Here is a 17,955-nt window from a genome sequence, read left to right as displayed (position 1 = left end):
TACATATGGGATCTACTGATCTTCCACAGGGAGCCAAGAATACACAATAACAAAGGATAGTCCCTTCAATAAATGTATTGAGAAAAGTGGATACCCACATGCAAAAAAAATGAAACTGAATATCTTACACATAACACAAAATTTAATTCAAATTTATCAATTATTTAAATATAACACTTGAGTTCCCTATGAGGCAATAAAGAAAAAATAAAGGACAAAATCTTGTCCCATGATCCAGCAAATGTTTTTTTGGATATCACACCAAAAGCAAGTAGACAAGTGGTAATATATTAAACTATAAGTTTTCTTCCCACAAAGGAAACAATCAATAGAATGCTAGGATAGCCTGTAAAATGAGAGAAAAAAATTTGCAAGCCATATATCTAAAAGAGAGTTATTATACCAATATATATTAAAATAATTAAAATAGGTAAATGACTTGAATAGACTTTTCTTTTTTAAAGTTATATAAATGTCTAATAGGTATATGTAAAAAAAGCTCACCAGCTCTCATCATTTTGGAGTAAACACTTAAATCACCAAGTACAGTTGAATGGATAAACAAATTGTGGTACATACATACAATTAAATACTATTTAGTCTTAGAAAACAAACAAGCTGTGTATGCAAGAACATGAATGAACCTGAAAGACATTATTCTAGGTGTAATTGTTAAGAAGGCAGGTCTCTCTTTCAACATTCTTGCCACACTAAAATTAAAAATAAACCAAGTTTATGTGGAAAATTTTATTAGAGGCCTGAAAATGAACGTGTCCTTATTCAAAGCAATAGCAAAGAGGCCATGGCTATTTATGGTTAAACAAAGGACAATGGCAGCCTTGAAAAAGAGGATGTAATCTCCAAAAATAAATGAGGAAATTGGCAAAACGTATAAGAAAAACATATTTGGACCATGAGGTGTTTATTTTTTCTAGTATTCCTTCAATTTCATTCTGCCTACTTAAGGGATACACCTTAAGGAGTCTTAAAGCAAGAGTGAAATATCATTGTTAAAGGGCTTTACAAATAAATTCTATCTCCCTTTAGGTATCCCGGCCTTACCTTAAAATAAATATCTCCCCTGTATGTACAGAGAAAGAGCTAGCTATATATGAACCTATTAGTTACCCAGGTATTGCCCAAAGGAACAAGTAAATCCCCCACATATAAACACACTATACATCAGTAGTTAATATATTGAAATAAAGGGAAAGGTTTGTGTAAGGGTCTTTTTCTAATTCACTTTAAAATTACATTATTTATGGATTATTGGCTATACTACTATTATATTACTTGTTACATTCTATACTGCATTACAGTTATTAGTATAAATAGTCTATATTCTCTTATAAGCAATTGAAAGCAGTTGTTTTATACATCTTTATTTCAAAGTGCCTTGCATTTATTATATTTATTCTAAATGTCAATTGAACTTAAAACTGGAAGTATAGTTTGGGGAAAATTTCTACTTTCATAGGATTTTTGCTTTCTAGATATGAGAGAAATTTATACTAATTCTCTTGTTTCTTATTTTGTTTTGTGTCAGTGTAAAAAACTTGCAGTCAGATTTACTTTAACTTCTTTAACAGTTGTGTTAGCATCGTGACATATAAAACTGAGTCTAAATAGAGTGCAAAATCAAAACACTTCTGAAAAATAAGCAAGAATCAGTCAGTGACAAGCTTCAAAGCTATAAGTTTCTCAACTAAGGCTGGTCAAAATGAAAACACTCTCATGGTTTTTGCTTGCAGAAAGCATTCATTTCATATCTTACAGAGTGCTTCTATAAAAGAGACTGACAAACTATAGCATGTGGGCCAAATCTTGTCATCCATCAATTTTGTATGCCTTTGAATTAGGACTACATTTTACTTTTTTAATGGTTAAAATAAAAAGAGGAATTCAAAATTATAAATTCAAAATTCAATGTCCATAAATTTGGTTTTATTAGAACACTGTCACACTCATTCATGTACATATTATGGTTGTTTTCAAGCTAATGTCAAAGTTAAGTAGTTGTAATAGAGAACATATGGCCTACACAATCTTAATATTTACTCAGAGTCCCTTTATTGAAAATAAAGGGACTCACCTACCCTTATTCTAAAACAGTCATCGCATTCATGCCTCACAATATGCTTCTAGAATATCCAGCAAAGACTTAAAAAGTTTTTATCATCCTATTTCCTACATTTTGTTATACTGATTTACACAATCCAAATAAAGCAATGATGTATTAGATGGATTTTAAATATTTTTTGTAAATTTCTCTTATTCCATCCATCGTTTCAACTATGAGAAAGTGTTAGCTTTTGAACATTACTACTCCACAAATTCAGTTTAGCAAATGAAGAAAGAGTATTTGTAACTGACTGTATAGTATAAAGTTTCATTAAGTAATCCTTAACTGTACTGGTAAACTTCAAGAACATGAATGCAGGGGCTGGGGTTGTAGTTCAGTGGTAGAGGCATGTGTGAGGCACTGGGTTCAAAATAAATAAATATATATATATATAATTTTTAAAATAACATGAATGTATTTACTTACATTTTTTTTCTAGTCTCTTCTCTAAAAACACTGGTCAAGTTTAGCTTTAATTACCAGCCAACTCATAGTTACTACTCATGTCCTGGAAACCAAAGTTGAGTGTTTAGCAATAAGAAAATGTCTCTTGAATGACTGAAATATGGGTGGAGATTACAAGAATTTTAGTATATTTTCAATGCTGTATGTGAGGAAATTTACAGCAATTAACAACTTCTATAGAACACCCTGTCACAATGTGAATTTTCTATGTGAAAAAAGTTGCATGCATAAAATAATAATCTCAAACTGCAAAAAATGGAAAAATAAACATAAAAACAAGTTGTTTAGTATTGTTGAAGCCCAGGAAAAACATTAAGCCTAAAAGTCCACTATGTTAAGATGAAAAATGATAAAGAAATTATGAAGAACATGATCTTTTAGTAGAAGAGATGAACTTACTTTCCAGATATTGAGGACATATTAAAAGAATTGGATTCTCCAAGAAAAAAAAAAAACTGGACTACCTTTTACATTTAAAAAATGATAGGAAGATTGAATGGAGAAAAATTAGTTTTATGTCCTCCTTACTGCAGTCCATGAAATGCAGCAGATACTACATGATAATGAGAAGTCTCTGAACTGGACAATTCCACAGACACTAGCATGGTAACAGCCTAAACTCAGAATGACTCAAAATCCTATTACCATACATACATACATATCTAATATTAATTATTTTTCTCTATTTATAATATAGATAATAAAATTTGTATATTCTTGAGTATTTAAAATTGATAATCTCATGAAAATTACAAATTATTGCACCTCATGTGTAACTTTCTTTCCAAATGCTAATGACTATTGCAGCTATAAAGATTCATAAAATACGAAAATGAATTTATTCTCATGTGGTTTGCTTTATGTCATATTTAAGTGGTCTATAATATAAATAAAATACAAAAAAGTCTAAAGGATTTAGCAAAAATGTCCAGTGAGCAAAATAACTCCAATACAAGATTAGGTGTAACATGAGGTCCATGGTGTTCTCTGTCCTTTCCAAGTTTTCTTACAGTAAATACTTAAAGTTTAAGTGAAGAAGGGCAAAGGAATTGAGGTAAAAGTTACAGAGATAGTGAAGCTAATGCTTGAAATTTCATGAATGATATACAATAGCAGAATTTGGGAATTTTCCTTATATTTCACCATGGTATTACACTAGCTACATCAAAGGAAAGCTCTTCCTTAAAAAACTAACAAAGTGGGGCTGAGGTTGTAGCAGAGTGGTTGAGCACTTGCCTTGCATGCATGAGGCACTGGGTTTGATCCTCAACACCACATAAAAACAAATAAATAAATAAATAAATAAATAAGAAAGATAGATTGTGTCATCTGCAACTTAAAAATAGAAAATAAAAATAAATAACAAAGTGACCCAGTTGAGGTTTCCCAGTATGATTCTAAGTGGAATTTATCAAACAGAAACTTCAAAAGAACATTTTTGCATATATTAGATGTTCTAACTATAGTAATATATTTCTAAAAAGTTTGTCATCTTAGGCTTGAGTTGTAGCTCAGTGGTAAAGCACTTGCCTAGCATGATTCTCAGCACCACATAAAAATAAATAAATAAAATGAAGGTATTTTTAAAAAGCTTGTCACCTTTTCAAGGCCAATTATCTCACTTTAAATTATGATTTTCCTCTGCTAATAAAATTAACCCAACTAGCAAAAATTATTAGTATAAATTTGGTAGCTTCCAAAAAGAAATATTAATAATCTTAATCATCCTCATACTATACATCCAGCTACATAGAAATGATTGTTAGAACATAGTTTCTAATGCAACCTTGAATTTATAATACAGTCAACACTAACATAAATGGAGCACAGATTAACACTCTCCTTTATCATTCTCAAGTCAATGATGTTGACTTCTGCTGCATCATAAAGTCACTCTTCTGGACTCTTCTTCCTCCATAAACTCTTCTTCTGGACTCTTCTTCCTCCATAAATCAATTCTTATTTCTGTGTATCCACTCTTTGGAAAGGAATTAAATAATAAAAAAGAATAGAGAGTTAAGAAAAAGATGAAGATAAAAATGAAGGGAAATTAAAAAGAAAATAATGGGAACTTAAACATCATTTGTACCTGGCATAAAATGGAATCGGAAGTGAGATTCTCATCCTTTTAATCCCTATATTATTATTTGATGTTAAGTACAGGACTATGACTTAACATCACAGTCATATAATGTGAAAAAAAGTTGCATGCATACAATAATAATCTCAAACTGCAAAAAATGGAAAAATAAATGTAAAAACAAGTTCTTTAGTATTGTTGAAGCCCAGACTCATCTTCAGTTAATGTGTGCCCTCATAAACATTTCTTAATGAAATACCAAATAAATGGTTTGAAGTTGTCTTCTAGTCAGTTTTAGAATAGCTGACATTAAATATAAGGACCAAATCAAAATATTGTTTAATATGCCCCCCCTCTTCTAACTACACGTTGTTACTTTTCGTTAAATGGGAACAAGAATATAGCTACTGGCATAAATAATTTAAAAACAAGAAAGTAGGAAAAAAACTGAAGTAAAATTTAAAAATTAAGATGCCTTGATATTTACTCTAGTTAAGGTTTGTTTAAGCATTTTTTCTGGAAAACAAAACATTAGTTAGTTACACTTTAGAAACAATACACAGGTTTTGAAAGTTTGACCTTTTATAGGAAAATGTATATATGTGTGTATATCTATATTTATATATCTATAGAATTAGTTGTATGGTATCATGGAGCTTGAGATAAAATCATAGTGTCATTTTGTATTGCAGTTAAAGTTGAAAAACTACAAAATCATATAACATTGAAACACTAATATAAAGACAAATATATGGAGAAAACATTCTTTAGAATTCATATAAGTGTTCTAAAATAAAAATCATCTGTGTTTTACCATATCTTGATGCAGTCAAATACATATGTTTTTAAAGGATAATTTACTCCAAATCAACAATTTCTTGGTTCTCACATGTTAACTGAAGGAAAAATACCAGGGAAATATTGAGATATATTTAGTTTACTCTTTTACTTTTAAATGTACTTTATTTTTTTCAAGCATGGTATATACAAACTTAAACATAGCCAGTTTGTTACTTATGTAAGTACTATTATTGTAAATCTCAGAACTATCTTCTTTTCAGAATGATAGAGGTAAGAAGGAGGAGACAGATTACTCTACTGGATATGATAAATTCTCTGTGTTTTATTTCTTTTGATCACACAAGAGCATCAAAGTAAACCTTCTGGGGGAAAAACACACTAACATCACTAGCAAGAATAAGTAACTAAGATGTTTCAATATAAAGATGTTTTATTAACCAAATAAATTCTAAAAGAAGCTTGAATTCATTAATTATAGTATGTTCTGATTTTACAGTTTATTTGCTGATACAATTTGTAGGCAAAAATAATAAAGGATCCAACATCTGTATCAAGATGCTACCTGTTCCTCAAAGTTTATTTCAAATCATATCTCTTCTTTGAAGTGTTCCAAGGTTTCTCTGGCTAGAAGGGGTTTTTTGTTGTTGTTTTTGTTTTTTTGGTTTTGCCTTTTAATGTGTAAGGTTTATTTCTTGAATGGAAGAAAAAATATAAGATAATAAATAATGCCAAATCTCAGTTGAGCAACTGGCTTGTTCAGTGCTGCAGCAGACTTCAGACTATATGCATAGTTGTGTTGCTTAAATTTTTATGTAAAACTCTGTTATCCATACAGTTGTTTATTAGGTCTTTTAACAAGTACTGTAAATAACATTACCCAGAAAAGTACACCTAAGTCTAATTGTGCTGTCAGCAGTCTAGTAAGCCAAGGAAAAATTAGGAAAGAGATTTAGCAGACAGCTTCCATTTACTAACCTAGCAGTACCATGATTAAGTACAAATAACTTAGGTTAAAGAACTGTTGGAAAATATTGTAGGATGTTTAGTATAGGTACTAAGGAAGCAACAGGAGTAGACAGGAAGTAAAGAGGGTAAGAGGTACATTCCGTACAATACATTTGAAAGTATGTAAGTGATAAATCACTGTGAGTAATGGAGAAATATGAGAAAATTTACCAGGATTAATAAAAAACTTATAGATTCACTTGCTACCTGCAATAAACATTACCATCCACATGGCATTTTCAAATGGAAATTATAGTGATGTATAAGTATCATATTTATGTATTTAGTTAAGAAATAAATGTTTAACAGTGTTTCCAAAGTAAACCTTCTATAATTCTTTTTGTTAAAAAGTATCTCTTCTATCCTAAGTCTTCATATGACTTAAAACAATTTGTTTTGCATTTTCTCACTTCTAGTTACCTTTTCTTAGGTAGTTTTCAGTCTACTTAGAAAAATATTCTTGCTATTTCACTAGGCGGGCATGAAAAAGATTCACAAAAAATGAAATATACTTAACGGATATATGTATCATTTTGCATAAGAAAATAAACATTTTTATATAAGAAAGCCTATCTTATATGTTCCACTGTTTTCTTCCTCAAAGATAAAACAGAAATAGGATTGCAACTAATTATTTTTTTTTAAAGTGGCAGGCCACTTTTATTTGAAATAAATATATGTCACTTCATTGGTATCCATGATATTATCAGTGAATAAAAATAATTTTTGTTTTAGATGGCATCAAAAGGAGTTACTTTACTGTGACCTTATTAGTCATTAGGCCCTTAAAGTTAGTACACCAACTGACAGCCACAGATAATGTCATCTGGATAAGACTTAATATTGCAGGTATCCTTTTAATCAGTTTCCAAAAAGCACAAGAAAAACAAAAAAGAAAACACCAATTTTTCACAATTGGATGGTCCTCTAGTGTTTATTTAGGAAATTTCTTTGCTAAGATAGCACTTGCTAAAATGGTGAAATTATAGCTTAGTTATAGTACAGAGTGTCCCCATATACTTCCACCCAGTTTCCTATTTCTTATATTAGTATAATAAAAATTTTATAGTTAAGCAACCAATGTTGATATTTTATTAATAAATAAAGTCCATCTTCATTCAGATTTATAAGTTTTTACCAAAGGTTCCTTTTTTGTTTCACATTATACATATTCAGAATATCTTCTTTTCCTTTGTATTTTATTTTATGCATTCTAATTATACATGAAATAGAATATATTTTGACATATACATATAAACATGAATTATGTCTTATTCTAGTTAGGATCCAGTCTTGTGGATGTGCATGATATGATGATTCACTGTGGTGTATCCATATATGTACATTGGAAAATACACAGAGACAAACCCACATAAATAAGACAAAGATGGCATAAACATACACTGAAGAAAAGATAGCCTCTTCATCAAATGGTGCTGGGAAAACTGAAAATTCATACATAGCAGAATGAAATTTATATCCTATCTCTCACCCTGTACAAATTCAACTCAAAATGGATCAAGGATCTAGATATTAATTAGACCAGAGACCCTGGACCTACTAAAAGAAAAAGTAGGCCCAAAATGTCAGTTTAGGAACAAAATTCCTCAATGAGTCTCTTAAAGCACAATAAGTATAATCAAGAATTAATAAATAGGATGCTATCAAAAAATCTTTGCAACAAAGGAAATGAGCATGCAGAAAGAACCCACAGAATAAGAGAAAGTCTTTGCCACCTGAACATCAGATAGAGCATTAATCTCTAGGATATATAAAGAATTCAAAACACTTAACACCAAAAAATCAAGTAACTCAATCAATAAATGGCAAAGGAACTGAACAGATGCTTAACAAAAGAAGAAATACAAATGATCAACAAATATATGAAAAAAATGTTCAACATTTCTAGCAATTAGAGAAGTGCAAATGAAAACTACACTGAGATTTCATCTCACTCCAGTCAGAGTGGCAACAATCAAGCATACAAGCAAGTCAGGTGTAGTGGTGCATGCCTTAATCCTTGCGGCTCAGGAGGCTGAGACAGGAGAATGGTGGGTTCAAAGCCAGTCTCAGCAAAAGTAAGGTGCTAAGCAATTCAGTGAGACCCTATCTCCAAATAAAATACAAAACAGTGCTGGGGATGTGGCTCGGTGATCAAGTGCCCCTGAGTTCAATCCCCAATACATCCCCCCCACCAAAAAAATAAAAGCAACAGTAAATGGTGGCAAGGATGTTGCAGAAAAAGTACACTCATACATTGCTGGGGGGACTTCAGATTGGTTTAACCACTCTGGAAACCAGTATAGAGATTCCTCAAAAAAACTAGAAATAGAATTGGCATTTCTTCTTAAGCTCCTCTTGGTCATGAGTGTATTTCAGGCTTTTTTTTTTTTCTCTTGATTACAAGACAACAGGATAAATAAGTGGGTATTTTGTAGAATGTCCTCCTATTTGGATTTGTCTGATTTTTTTTCATAATTAAATTGGGGTGATAGGTTTAGAGGAGGAGGAAGACAGATAAAATATCATTCTCATCACTACGTACATTTTATGTATATTTGATGTAATTGAACAGTTTTAATATTAACCTTGATTATACAATTAATGTAATGTTTCTTTTTTTCTCCATTGACAATTTTTAAATAGATATTGCTTGATTGTAGATGAACACAATGTCTTTATTTTATTCATTTATTTGGTGCTAAGGATGGAACCTAGTGCCTCACACATGCTAGGCAAGTGCTCTACCATTAACAATTTAAATGTATTTTTTCCTGTCCCTTTTCAACTCAGTAATCATTCTTTGAAATGAAGTCAATATGTGCAACTCATCCTTAAAGCTAAGTATTCTGCCTCACCTCCTAGGGAGCAGAGTTTCTAAGTAAATTATTTGGAATTACACTTCAAGAGACCTATCTTTATCTCTCTAATTATTCAACCATTTATTTATATCCCTATGGACTTATGAATGTTTGTTTTATACTTTGGTTCATAAACTAATGCTACTCTATATTGTTTTTCATATTGTTCCAGTTTTATCTATTGGGGGAGGCTCTTAAGTCATTCCTGTATTCATTTGACACATATCCATTATTATTTTTCAGCACTTCTTATTTTCTGAAACAGCAAGGTACTCCAGGTTCATCCTGCAGAATATTATGTTTTGAATTAAGTATATTTATTGAGGATACAGTGCTCTCTAATCCTCCCCCTTGATGTCAGTTTACATTTTCTTTAGATAAAATAATGTGATACTGATAAATATGTGCATTAATATATGTATACACATGTATATATGCATATATATACATATACACACAACATGTGACTATTTTTGCTTAGAATATCAAAAGAAATAAATCAACAAAATTAGCATTAAGAGCCAGGCATGGTGGACTCTTGTAATCCCAGCAGCTTAGGAGGCTGATTTAGGAGGATAGCAAATTCAAAGCCAGCCTCAGCAAATTAGTCAGGCCCTAAGCCACTCAGTGAGGCCCTGTCTCTGAATAAAATACAAAACGTACTAGGTATGTGGCTCAGTGGTTAAGTGTTCCTGGGTTCAATCCCTGGTATAAAAAAAATAGCATCAAGGGGCAGACATTTTAGACGAGTCATAAAGAAGACATGAAAGTTTAAGAAATAAACTTCAAACTAAAGTACTATGGTAACTAAATACTTCTGCAATTTGCAACAGGACAATGTGATATATTGCTCTTGAATCACATATTAAATAGTATAAAATATTCTGTATACTTTATTCTTGTTTGCAAATGCAGAAATGAACAACTTTTATTTCAAATATCAGAAATAATGACTACAGGTGTTTAATCATAATATTTAAAGAAACATGGCCACAAAATATTATCAGATTCTTAAATGGAAGGGAGTCCTAAATTTTTCAAACATTAAATATATGTTATGAAATCCTAACTTAAATTGTGTGCCCCAAATGAGAGAGGAGCACCAGAGTATTTCACTCCAAAGACACAAGCTACAATTAATGAGAATTTAAGATCAACTAAATGAAGTTCCATTCCTAAACAAACATTAGAAACCACTGCATTAAATTCAAACTTTTTGTTGAAATGTACAAATTTAGTAAAATAATTTAACTACTTATACAACTTTGTTCAACATGTTCTAATGCACAGGCAAGAAAATTTAACCTCAATCTTTCTATAAACAATAAAATTGTAGTTTGTTCCTTATCTCTTTTTCTGAAATAGTCTCTATGAAATAATTCAGTATAAAGTAGGCCTAAATCTGAAAAAAATCACAAATTATTTTTGCCTTGTATGAAGACTAGCAACAACAACAAAATAATTCCAAGAGATTTATTCTGACATTGTCATGTGATAAATCATAGATGTGATCACCATCTTCACCTTCAAAATTTTTTTCTTAAAAGCATGAGAAAAGACATGTAAAGTACTTTGTGCCTGGCACATAGTAAATGTTGATAAATGATACCTTTAATTTTTGTTGCTCCATTATTATTGCTTTATTATTGTTATCTTTCCAAATTCATTTTCTACCATTCTTTCTATTGAACCCTCTATTCCAGATTCACTGACTTTCTTGCATTTGAACATAACATGCACAGTCCCATATCAAGGTAATGGAAATTGCTGTTCATTTTTCCTGGAAAACTCTTCCTTCAAGTAGCAACAAAGCTCATTTTTATTTTATGAGAAAAGAATCTTATAGTAAGTTTCACTATTTTCAATTCAGGATTTCCCTCATGCATAAATATTTCCCAGATTCCATGTCACAGATGGGTTTCTGTGAAGGATGAAGATCCACAATGGATTTGTCTCTATCTGAAAATTTTTCATAAAAAGGAAGTAAACTACCATGTGGCAATGTTTCACAAAGGGCATAAGCCTCTGTAAATGAAACATATGATCTGTTGGTTGAATACAAAGATGCCCTCAGAAAAAATGGCAGCATTATTAAAGGATGACTGAAAAGTTACCTCTGAAGCCAGGGGTCATACACATGATCCTAAAATCACTAATGAACAAAAGGACAGGGCATATTTTATTCTTGTTTGCAAATGCAGAAATGAAAAACTTTTATTAAGTAAATTAAGGTATATTTTAGGCATTAATTAATAGATTGTGTGTGGGTCAATTGGCAAAGATTTGTGTAGAAAAAGATGTATGGTAGTTACGAACTTTTTTGCAGAATAGATGCAGTAACCTCTCATTTGCTTCAAATTCTTGAGTCAGCCATCTTGGCTTCTTCCATCATTTCATATAATTCTGCTCATATATCTCCTCATCAGAAAAGCCTTCCATATCCAAAGGAGCATAACCCATTCACTCTCTTCCCTCTAGTTAATTTTTCTTCATACTATTTATTACAACTTAAACATTATATTTTTGGTTATGTTAATGCCCCTCTCAATTAAAACGTTCATTCCATGAAAACAACTGATTTAATCTGACTTTTTTCCTGGAAACTAGAAGAGTACCTGACACAATGGGTGCTCAATAGACGTGGAATGAATTACCAATGAATTCTATATCTTGCCACCTTCCTTTGGGGTATCATCTAATCCTCCTTTCTTTGGGATGTCCACATAAACAGTGATACTTGCTCTTTTTTCTAGGAAATCTTCACTAGAAAATTTAAAAGAGCTCAAGTGGAGCAGGAATTTGGAGTCTTTTCTAACAGTGCAGCACTGGCAAAGATATACAAACTAATATATCAGTAGAGTTGGCAGGGTATGCAAAAGCCTGAATCCTTAACAGATAGAATGAGATCATGATCCCCATTTCTGCCAATTCTTTTCAAATAAGCAGTTTTGAGAACCTCAAATTTTGTACTAAGACATGTTCTTGGACCATAACTAGGTCAGTTGCATTTTAGTCAATATCATCGAACATTTGACTTAGCCAATTCAGTTTTGAAAAATGTTACCTAGTGTTAACATCGTGGCATCTACCTGAATACTTATGCAATTGTTTATTTATTAAAAACTGCAAAAAATGAAAAAAAAAATATATATATAAATATATGGATTCATAACCATATATTGTGTCACAGAAAGTATACATAATGTACTACTAAAATGTTTTGTTGGAAGTTATAGTTAAACTAAAAAAAGAACACTTGAGCAAGGTAGTTTCAGAGAAGAAAAGATGCAGAGTCTGTAGATAATTAGGACAAAAAGAAAATGATAATTGAACCTAGGTCTCTAATAGTAAAGCATATTGGTATGTGCATACTTAACAATGTTGAATCAGGATGTAGAGCTTTTCTCAGATATACTACATACTTATAATACAATGCTACAGAAATGTACCTGATTTTTTAAATTTCAAAAACAATATATAATTTTAATATGTTAGATTTAATACCTCTTGAGATACTAACTGTGGGTTATTATGTTATATTGTATATTTCAAACTTATCCCATTCTTTACTCATTCTCTGTAATACTTATAGAAAATAGAATAGTTAAAGATCCTTACTTTGCATAAGTGTCAGAGCTCATCTCAAACTAATGTGATAATTCTGCATACTTATTACTGTTTTCTTTTTAAAACCAGAGGTGTTATATGGTGGGGATACAAATTACTGCCACAAGCCTTTTATCCTGCTCCCCAATCTTGCTGAAGAAGAAAGGCATTAGAGAGTCAAGACATCAGACAACTGCTTCTTAGTCTTTCCTGGGGAAAGACATAGAGATTCAAATTGGGTAATGAGAGAGTAATAAAGCATCATATTTCATTTAACTTAGTCCTTCCCTTCTGCCTAAGATATACTTAGCATATTTACAAAACCACTTCTTCTTTTAAGAAAATATTTGTTTTCCTCTGAAACCACTGGATAATTAACAGAATGATTTTTTTTTTTTATTGGTCGTTCATAACATTACATAGTTCTTAATACATCATATTACACGGTTTGATTCAAGTGGATTATGAACTCCCGCTTTTACCCCGTATACAAATTGCTGTATCACATCAGTTACCCTTCCATTGATTGACATATTGCCTTTCTAGTGTCTGATGTATTCTGCTGTCTGTCCTATTGTCTACTATCCCCCCTCCCCTCCCCTCCCCTCCCCTCCCCTTTTCTCTCTCTACCCCTTCTACTGTAAATCATGTCTTCCATTTGTATTCTCTTGACTTACCCCTCCTTACCTCTTATATGACATTTTGTATAACCCTGAGGATCGCCTTCCATTTCCATGCAATTTCCCTTCTCACTCCCTTTCCCTCCCACCTCTCATCCCTGTTTACTGTAAATATTCTTCTCAAGCTCTTCGTCCCTACCCTGTCCTTGTTTACACCCCTTATATCAAAGGAGTCATTTGGTATTTGTTTTTTAAAGATTGACTAGCTTCACTTAGCATAATCTGCTCTAATGCCATCCATTTCCCTCCAAATTCTATAATTTTGTCATTTTTTAATGCAGAGTAATACTCCATAGTGTATAAATGCCACATTTTTTTTATCCATTCATCTATTGAAGGGCATCTAGGCTGGTTCCACAGTCTTGCTATCGTGAATTGAGCTGCTATGAACATCGATGTAGCAGTGTCCCTGTAGCATGCTCTTGTTAGGGCTTTAGGGAATAGACCGAGAAGGGGAATAGCTGGGTCAAATGGTGGTTCCATTCCCAGCTTTCCGAGAAATCTCCATACTGCTTTCCAAATTGGCTGCACCAATTTGCAGTCCCACCAGCAATGAACAAGAGTGCCCTTTTCCCCGCATCCTCTCCAGCACTTATTGTTGTTTGACTTCCTAATGGCTGCCAGTCTTACTGGAGTGAGATGGTATCTTAGGGTAGTTTTGATTTGCATTTCTCTGACTGCTAGCGATGGTGAGCATTTTTTCATGTACTTGTTGATTGATTGTATGTCCTCCTCTGAGAAGTGTCTGTTCAGGTCCTTGGCCCATTTATTGATTGGGTTATTTGTTATCTTATTGTCTAATTTTTTGAGTTCTTTGTATATTCTGGTTATTAGGGCTCTATCTGAAGTGTGTGGAGTAAAGATTTGTTCCCAGGATGTAGGCTCCCTATTTATCTCTCTTATTGTTTCTTTTGCTGAGAAAAAACTTTTTAGTTTGAGTAAGTCCAGAATGATTTTTAATTTGTTTTTAGTTACACATGGACATATCTTTACTTTGTTTATTTATTTTTATGTGGTAACCCACATCTATGAGGCAAGCACTCTGCCACTGAGCCACAACCCCAGCCCCAACAGAATAATTTTTAAAACATAAAAAAATCATCAGTCAAAAAAATCAAAAGAGACTTTTTAAAAAATATATCACATGGTGATACTTTGCATTCAACACCTTAGCCAGCATTTTCTTCTAGCATCTAATTTTTTGTAAACATTTCCATGAGGTAAAATCAATTCATGAGTACTCAAAGAATTTTGTCAGGGGAGCACAGTGAACAATTTCAGTTTGTCTACTGTGTGTTAAATGCTTTCATTAATCTCCAAATTCAACATTTTTAAAAATGTTGTTCACAATAAAGAGACATAATTTGAGAAACTGCTGAGTCTAATAATATAGGCTTTATATTATTGTGAAAGTCCTGTTAGGTGTACCAAATGCAACTTTCAATCTCAGTATTTACATACCATTTCCTCGGGTAAACACAAAATACATTAGAAAATACACACATGCACGCTTCATTTCTTAAGAAGCCTATATCACAATAAACTAAAGTCATTTCAAAAAAATCTTCTATGTGTTTCCATTTCAACAAAACTTAGTTCTTATAAAAGTGTCAGTTGGCATATTTGATTTGTCTTTTGTCATAATGTTACGTTATTTTTAGAGTTTCTCTTTTCAATTTATGGAAGCAAGACAGTGTTCTTAAAACACATTTGGGACAACTTTTATCAAGGAGTAACTCTGCATCCTCCACAGAGACATAGTATGCCAAGTTTCCAGATTTCCAAATAAAATTTCATAGCTTTTTGTTAAACTGTTATTTTTTAAAATATTTTATTATTTTTTAAAAATATTTTATTTTTATGTGGTGCTGAGAATTTAACCCAATGCCTCAAACATGCTAGGTAAGCATCCTACCACTGAGTCACAACCCCAGTCCTGAACTGAACTGTTATTTTAAGCAGATCAAAATATGTCTTGCTCTATAGCATTTTCAAAAGTTAATTACATTGCAAGGGTCTTCATCTGTGTCTAAAATATATTGAGAATATAAAAATTTCTGATAATGAATAAGAGAAGAAGTAGACACATAAAAATTCACTGTATTATATTTGACAATATTAGAGGGCACAATATATATTTTTTCAACTCAAATAGGACCAATGGACACAAAAGTAACATAAAATAAATTTGTTTCTGGACTGTACCCAAACACAATATATTATTTCTTCTTTGATTTTAATGTCCTAAATAGCTGACATATTCCATTTTCTACTTTAAGATCTCATTGTTGTAAGCAACATCTTGTTTTTTAACTTTTTTTAGTTGTAGGTAGACACACTATCTTTATTTATTTTTTATGTGGTGCTGAGGATCAAACCCAGTACCTCATAAGTACGAGGGAGACACTCTGCCACTGAGCTACAGCCTCAGCCCTGTAAGCAACATCTTGTTACTTGCTTTATGCAGAATATTTTCATGATTGCAAACTAGTTGTGAAAGTAGCATAACTTGAATGTCAAATGCCAAAGAAAGTTTTCATATCCTCATATACAATAACATAATTTTGTAAGTCCTTATTATAACTGTGTATTATGCAATAGATAAGGATATGCTGAGCACCCAGAGCCTTTATTTTGTCCAAGTTAGTCTAACTCACAAAATCAGGAAAAATTCTCGTAATTTATCACACTTGCTCAAAGAATCACAACTATTTGAACATCTGAACAACAGAGGTATTTTTAAAAAATTAAAAATTATAAAAATATCTCTTAGAACTGGAACAATTCTTAATGGAGTGGGGATGGAACAGGAGAAATAAACTCACTACCCTAAAATTAATTTCATTAATTATCAAAATAGATGCGTTATTACAGTTTTCCTTTATAAACTTAGAGGAGGGAGTTTCTTGGAGACCTTGATTGGCTGCATAAAAACTCAAGAGACTATTATAACACCTTCTATTTAAACCTGAAAGTTTTAGAGAATAAGTTAAAATAGTCTATGACTTTCACTTATATAACCCAAAACTCCTACCTTGCTTTAGAATCTTCTTTGTGGTTATCAGGCTTCATCTTCAAATTTTGTGAATGTTTATCACAATCTTCTTTGAGCAAATTCTCCTCTGATCCTCCTTTAGGACTATTTTTATTTGATTGAAGGTGTTCTATTAGGTTTTGCTGGTGCCAATTCTGAAGGGCTCTTTGATGAGCAGCGGCCGGTCCAGACACTGGTGTCGGTATATTGTAGTGGACAGGACTGTTGCCTTTCTTCAGTCCGTTTCTGTCCCGAGAGTGGTTCTTCAACCTGCCCTGAACCGGGGTCCCTCTATGCTCATATCCTTCCTGCTGAAGGCAGCTTCCAGTGTTAGGCGAACCTTGAGAAGGGTGACTGAACCACCTCCAGCGCAGCCTTAAGATTTGTTTCACATCAAATTCTTTCTTGCCGGACACAGACATTGTTGCAAAAGGAAAGACAAAGCCTTCTCTAACAGAAAGGAAACCGAGCCTTTGTTATCTCTTGTTTCTCTGCCTCTTCTGCAAAACTAACAAAAGCACAAGAGAGCAGTCTTTCTTGCTTTCTCTCCCCTCCCCCTCTGCCTGTGGTACACTGTGAATACTTCTAGCCTTCTAGCTGAAGCAGAAAGCTGCTGCTAACAGTGTAGGTGGGAACCCATACTGACAGGATGATGAGGTCAGACCTTAAACAAGTAAATCAGCTTAGCACAGGAAAGCAGCTACCACAACACACCCCAGCTGCTAGATTTTCAAGCTCACAAGCCCTCTGTCTGGACTTGCAAATGTCTAGCCCAGCTTCTTTCCTACCAAAGCCCAGTAGCTGCAGCCTAAACATAAGCAAGTGAATTACAGCAAAGTATTTAAAACACACTTCCTTCTGTATTTCCTCACCCATCCCCCTGCCAGACTAATTTTTGGGTAGCCCACTTCTGAAAATATGTCACTTTATCCTAGGAGAATGTGACAGGGGAATTAATTATAATCTATTTTGGATTCCTCTTGTGAAAATTTTGAAAGTAGTTCATTAAGGAAAAGCATCATGTCACAAATCCCCTCAGGCAGATCTGTAGTTATATCCAAAGCTCATCGAAAAATGTGAATGTTTCTATATAAACATTTACTTGAAATTTTGAACAATTATAGAAACCTAAGAAAGTGTTGATTACCCATTACTACACACAAAAAAATAAATAAAGACCTATACACTCATACACACCCCACTATGGGATGTAGGAATTTTAAGCTTACATGTGCTTTTCTAAATGGGTTATATTAAAGAGATGTTTTCTTTCAGTGACCAAAGGTTAAAAATGAATAGTC

The 17,955-nt window shown here is 32.4% G+C and overlaps 1 protein-coding gene across 1 annotated transcript in view; it reads right to left on the bottom strand.

The window, feature by feature from the left end:
- Klhl4 (kelch like family member 4) overlaps positions 1–17,216 on the bottom strand; it is an 88,337-nt gene extending 71,121 nt beyond the window's left edge. The window contains exon 1 of the mRNA XM_026413625.2: positions 16,655–17,216. Coding sequence (XP_026269410.1) covers positions 16,655–17,076 — 422 coding nt within the window. The 5' untranslated portion in view covers positions 17,077–17,216. The remainder of the gene's footprint in view (positions 1–16,654) is intronic.
- Between the last annotated feature and the right edge of the window lie 739 nt (positions 17,217–17,955).

The sequence above is a fragment of the Urocitellus parryii genome, chromosome X, assembly GCF_045843805.1.
Source record: "Urocitellus parryii isolate mUroPar1 chromosome X, mUroPar1.hap1, whole genome shotgun sequence".
Lineage (NCBI taxonomy): Eukaryota > Metazoa > Chordata > Mammalia > Rodentia > Sciuridae > Urocitellus > Urocitellus parryii.
Note: the sequence above shows the minus strand (reverse complement) of the source record. Positions and strands in the feature narration are given on the sequence as shown.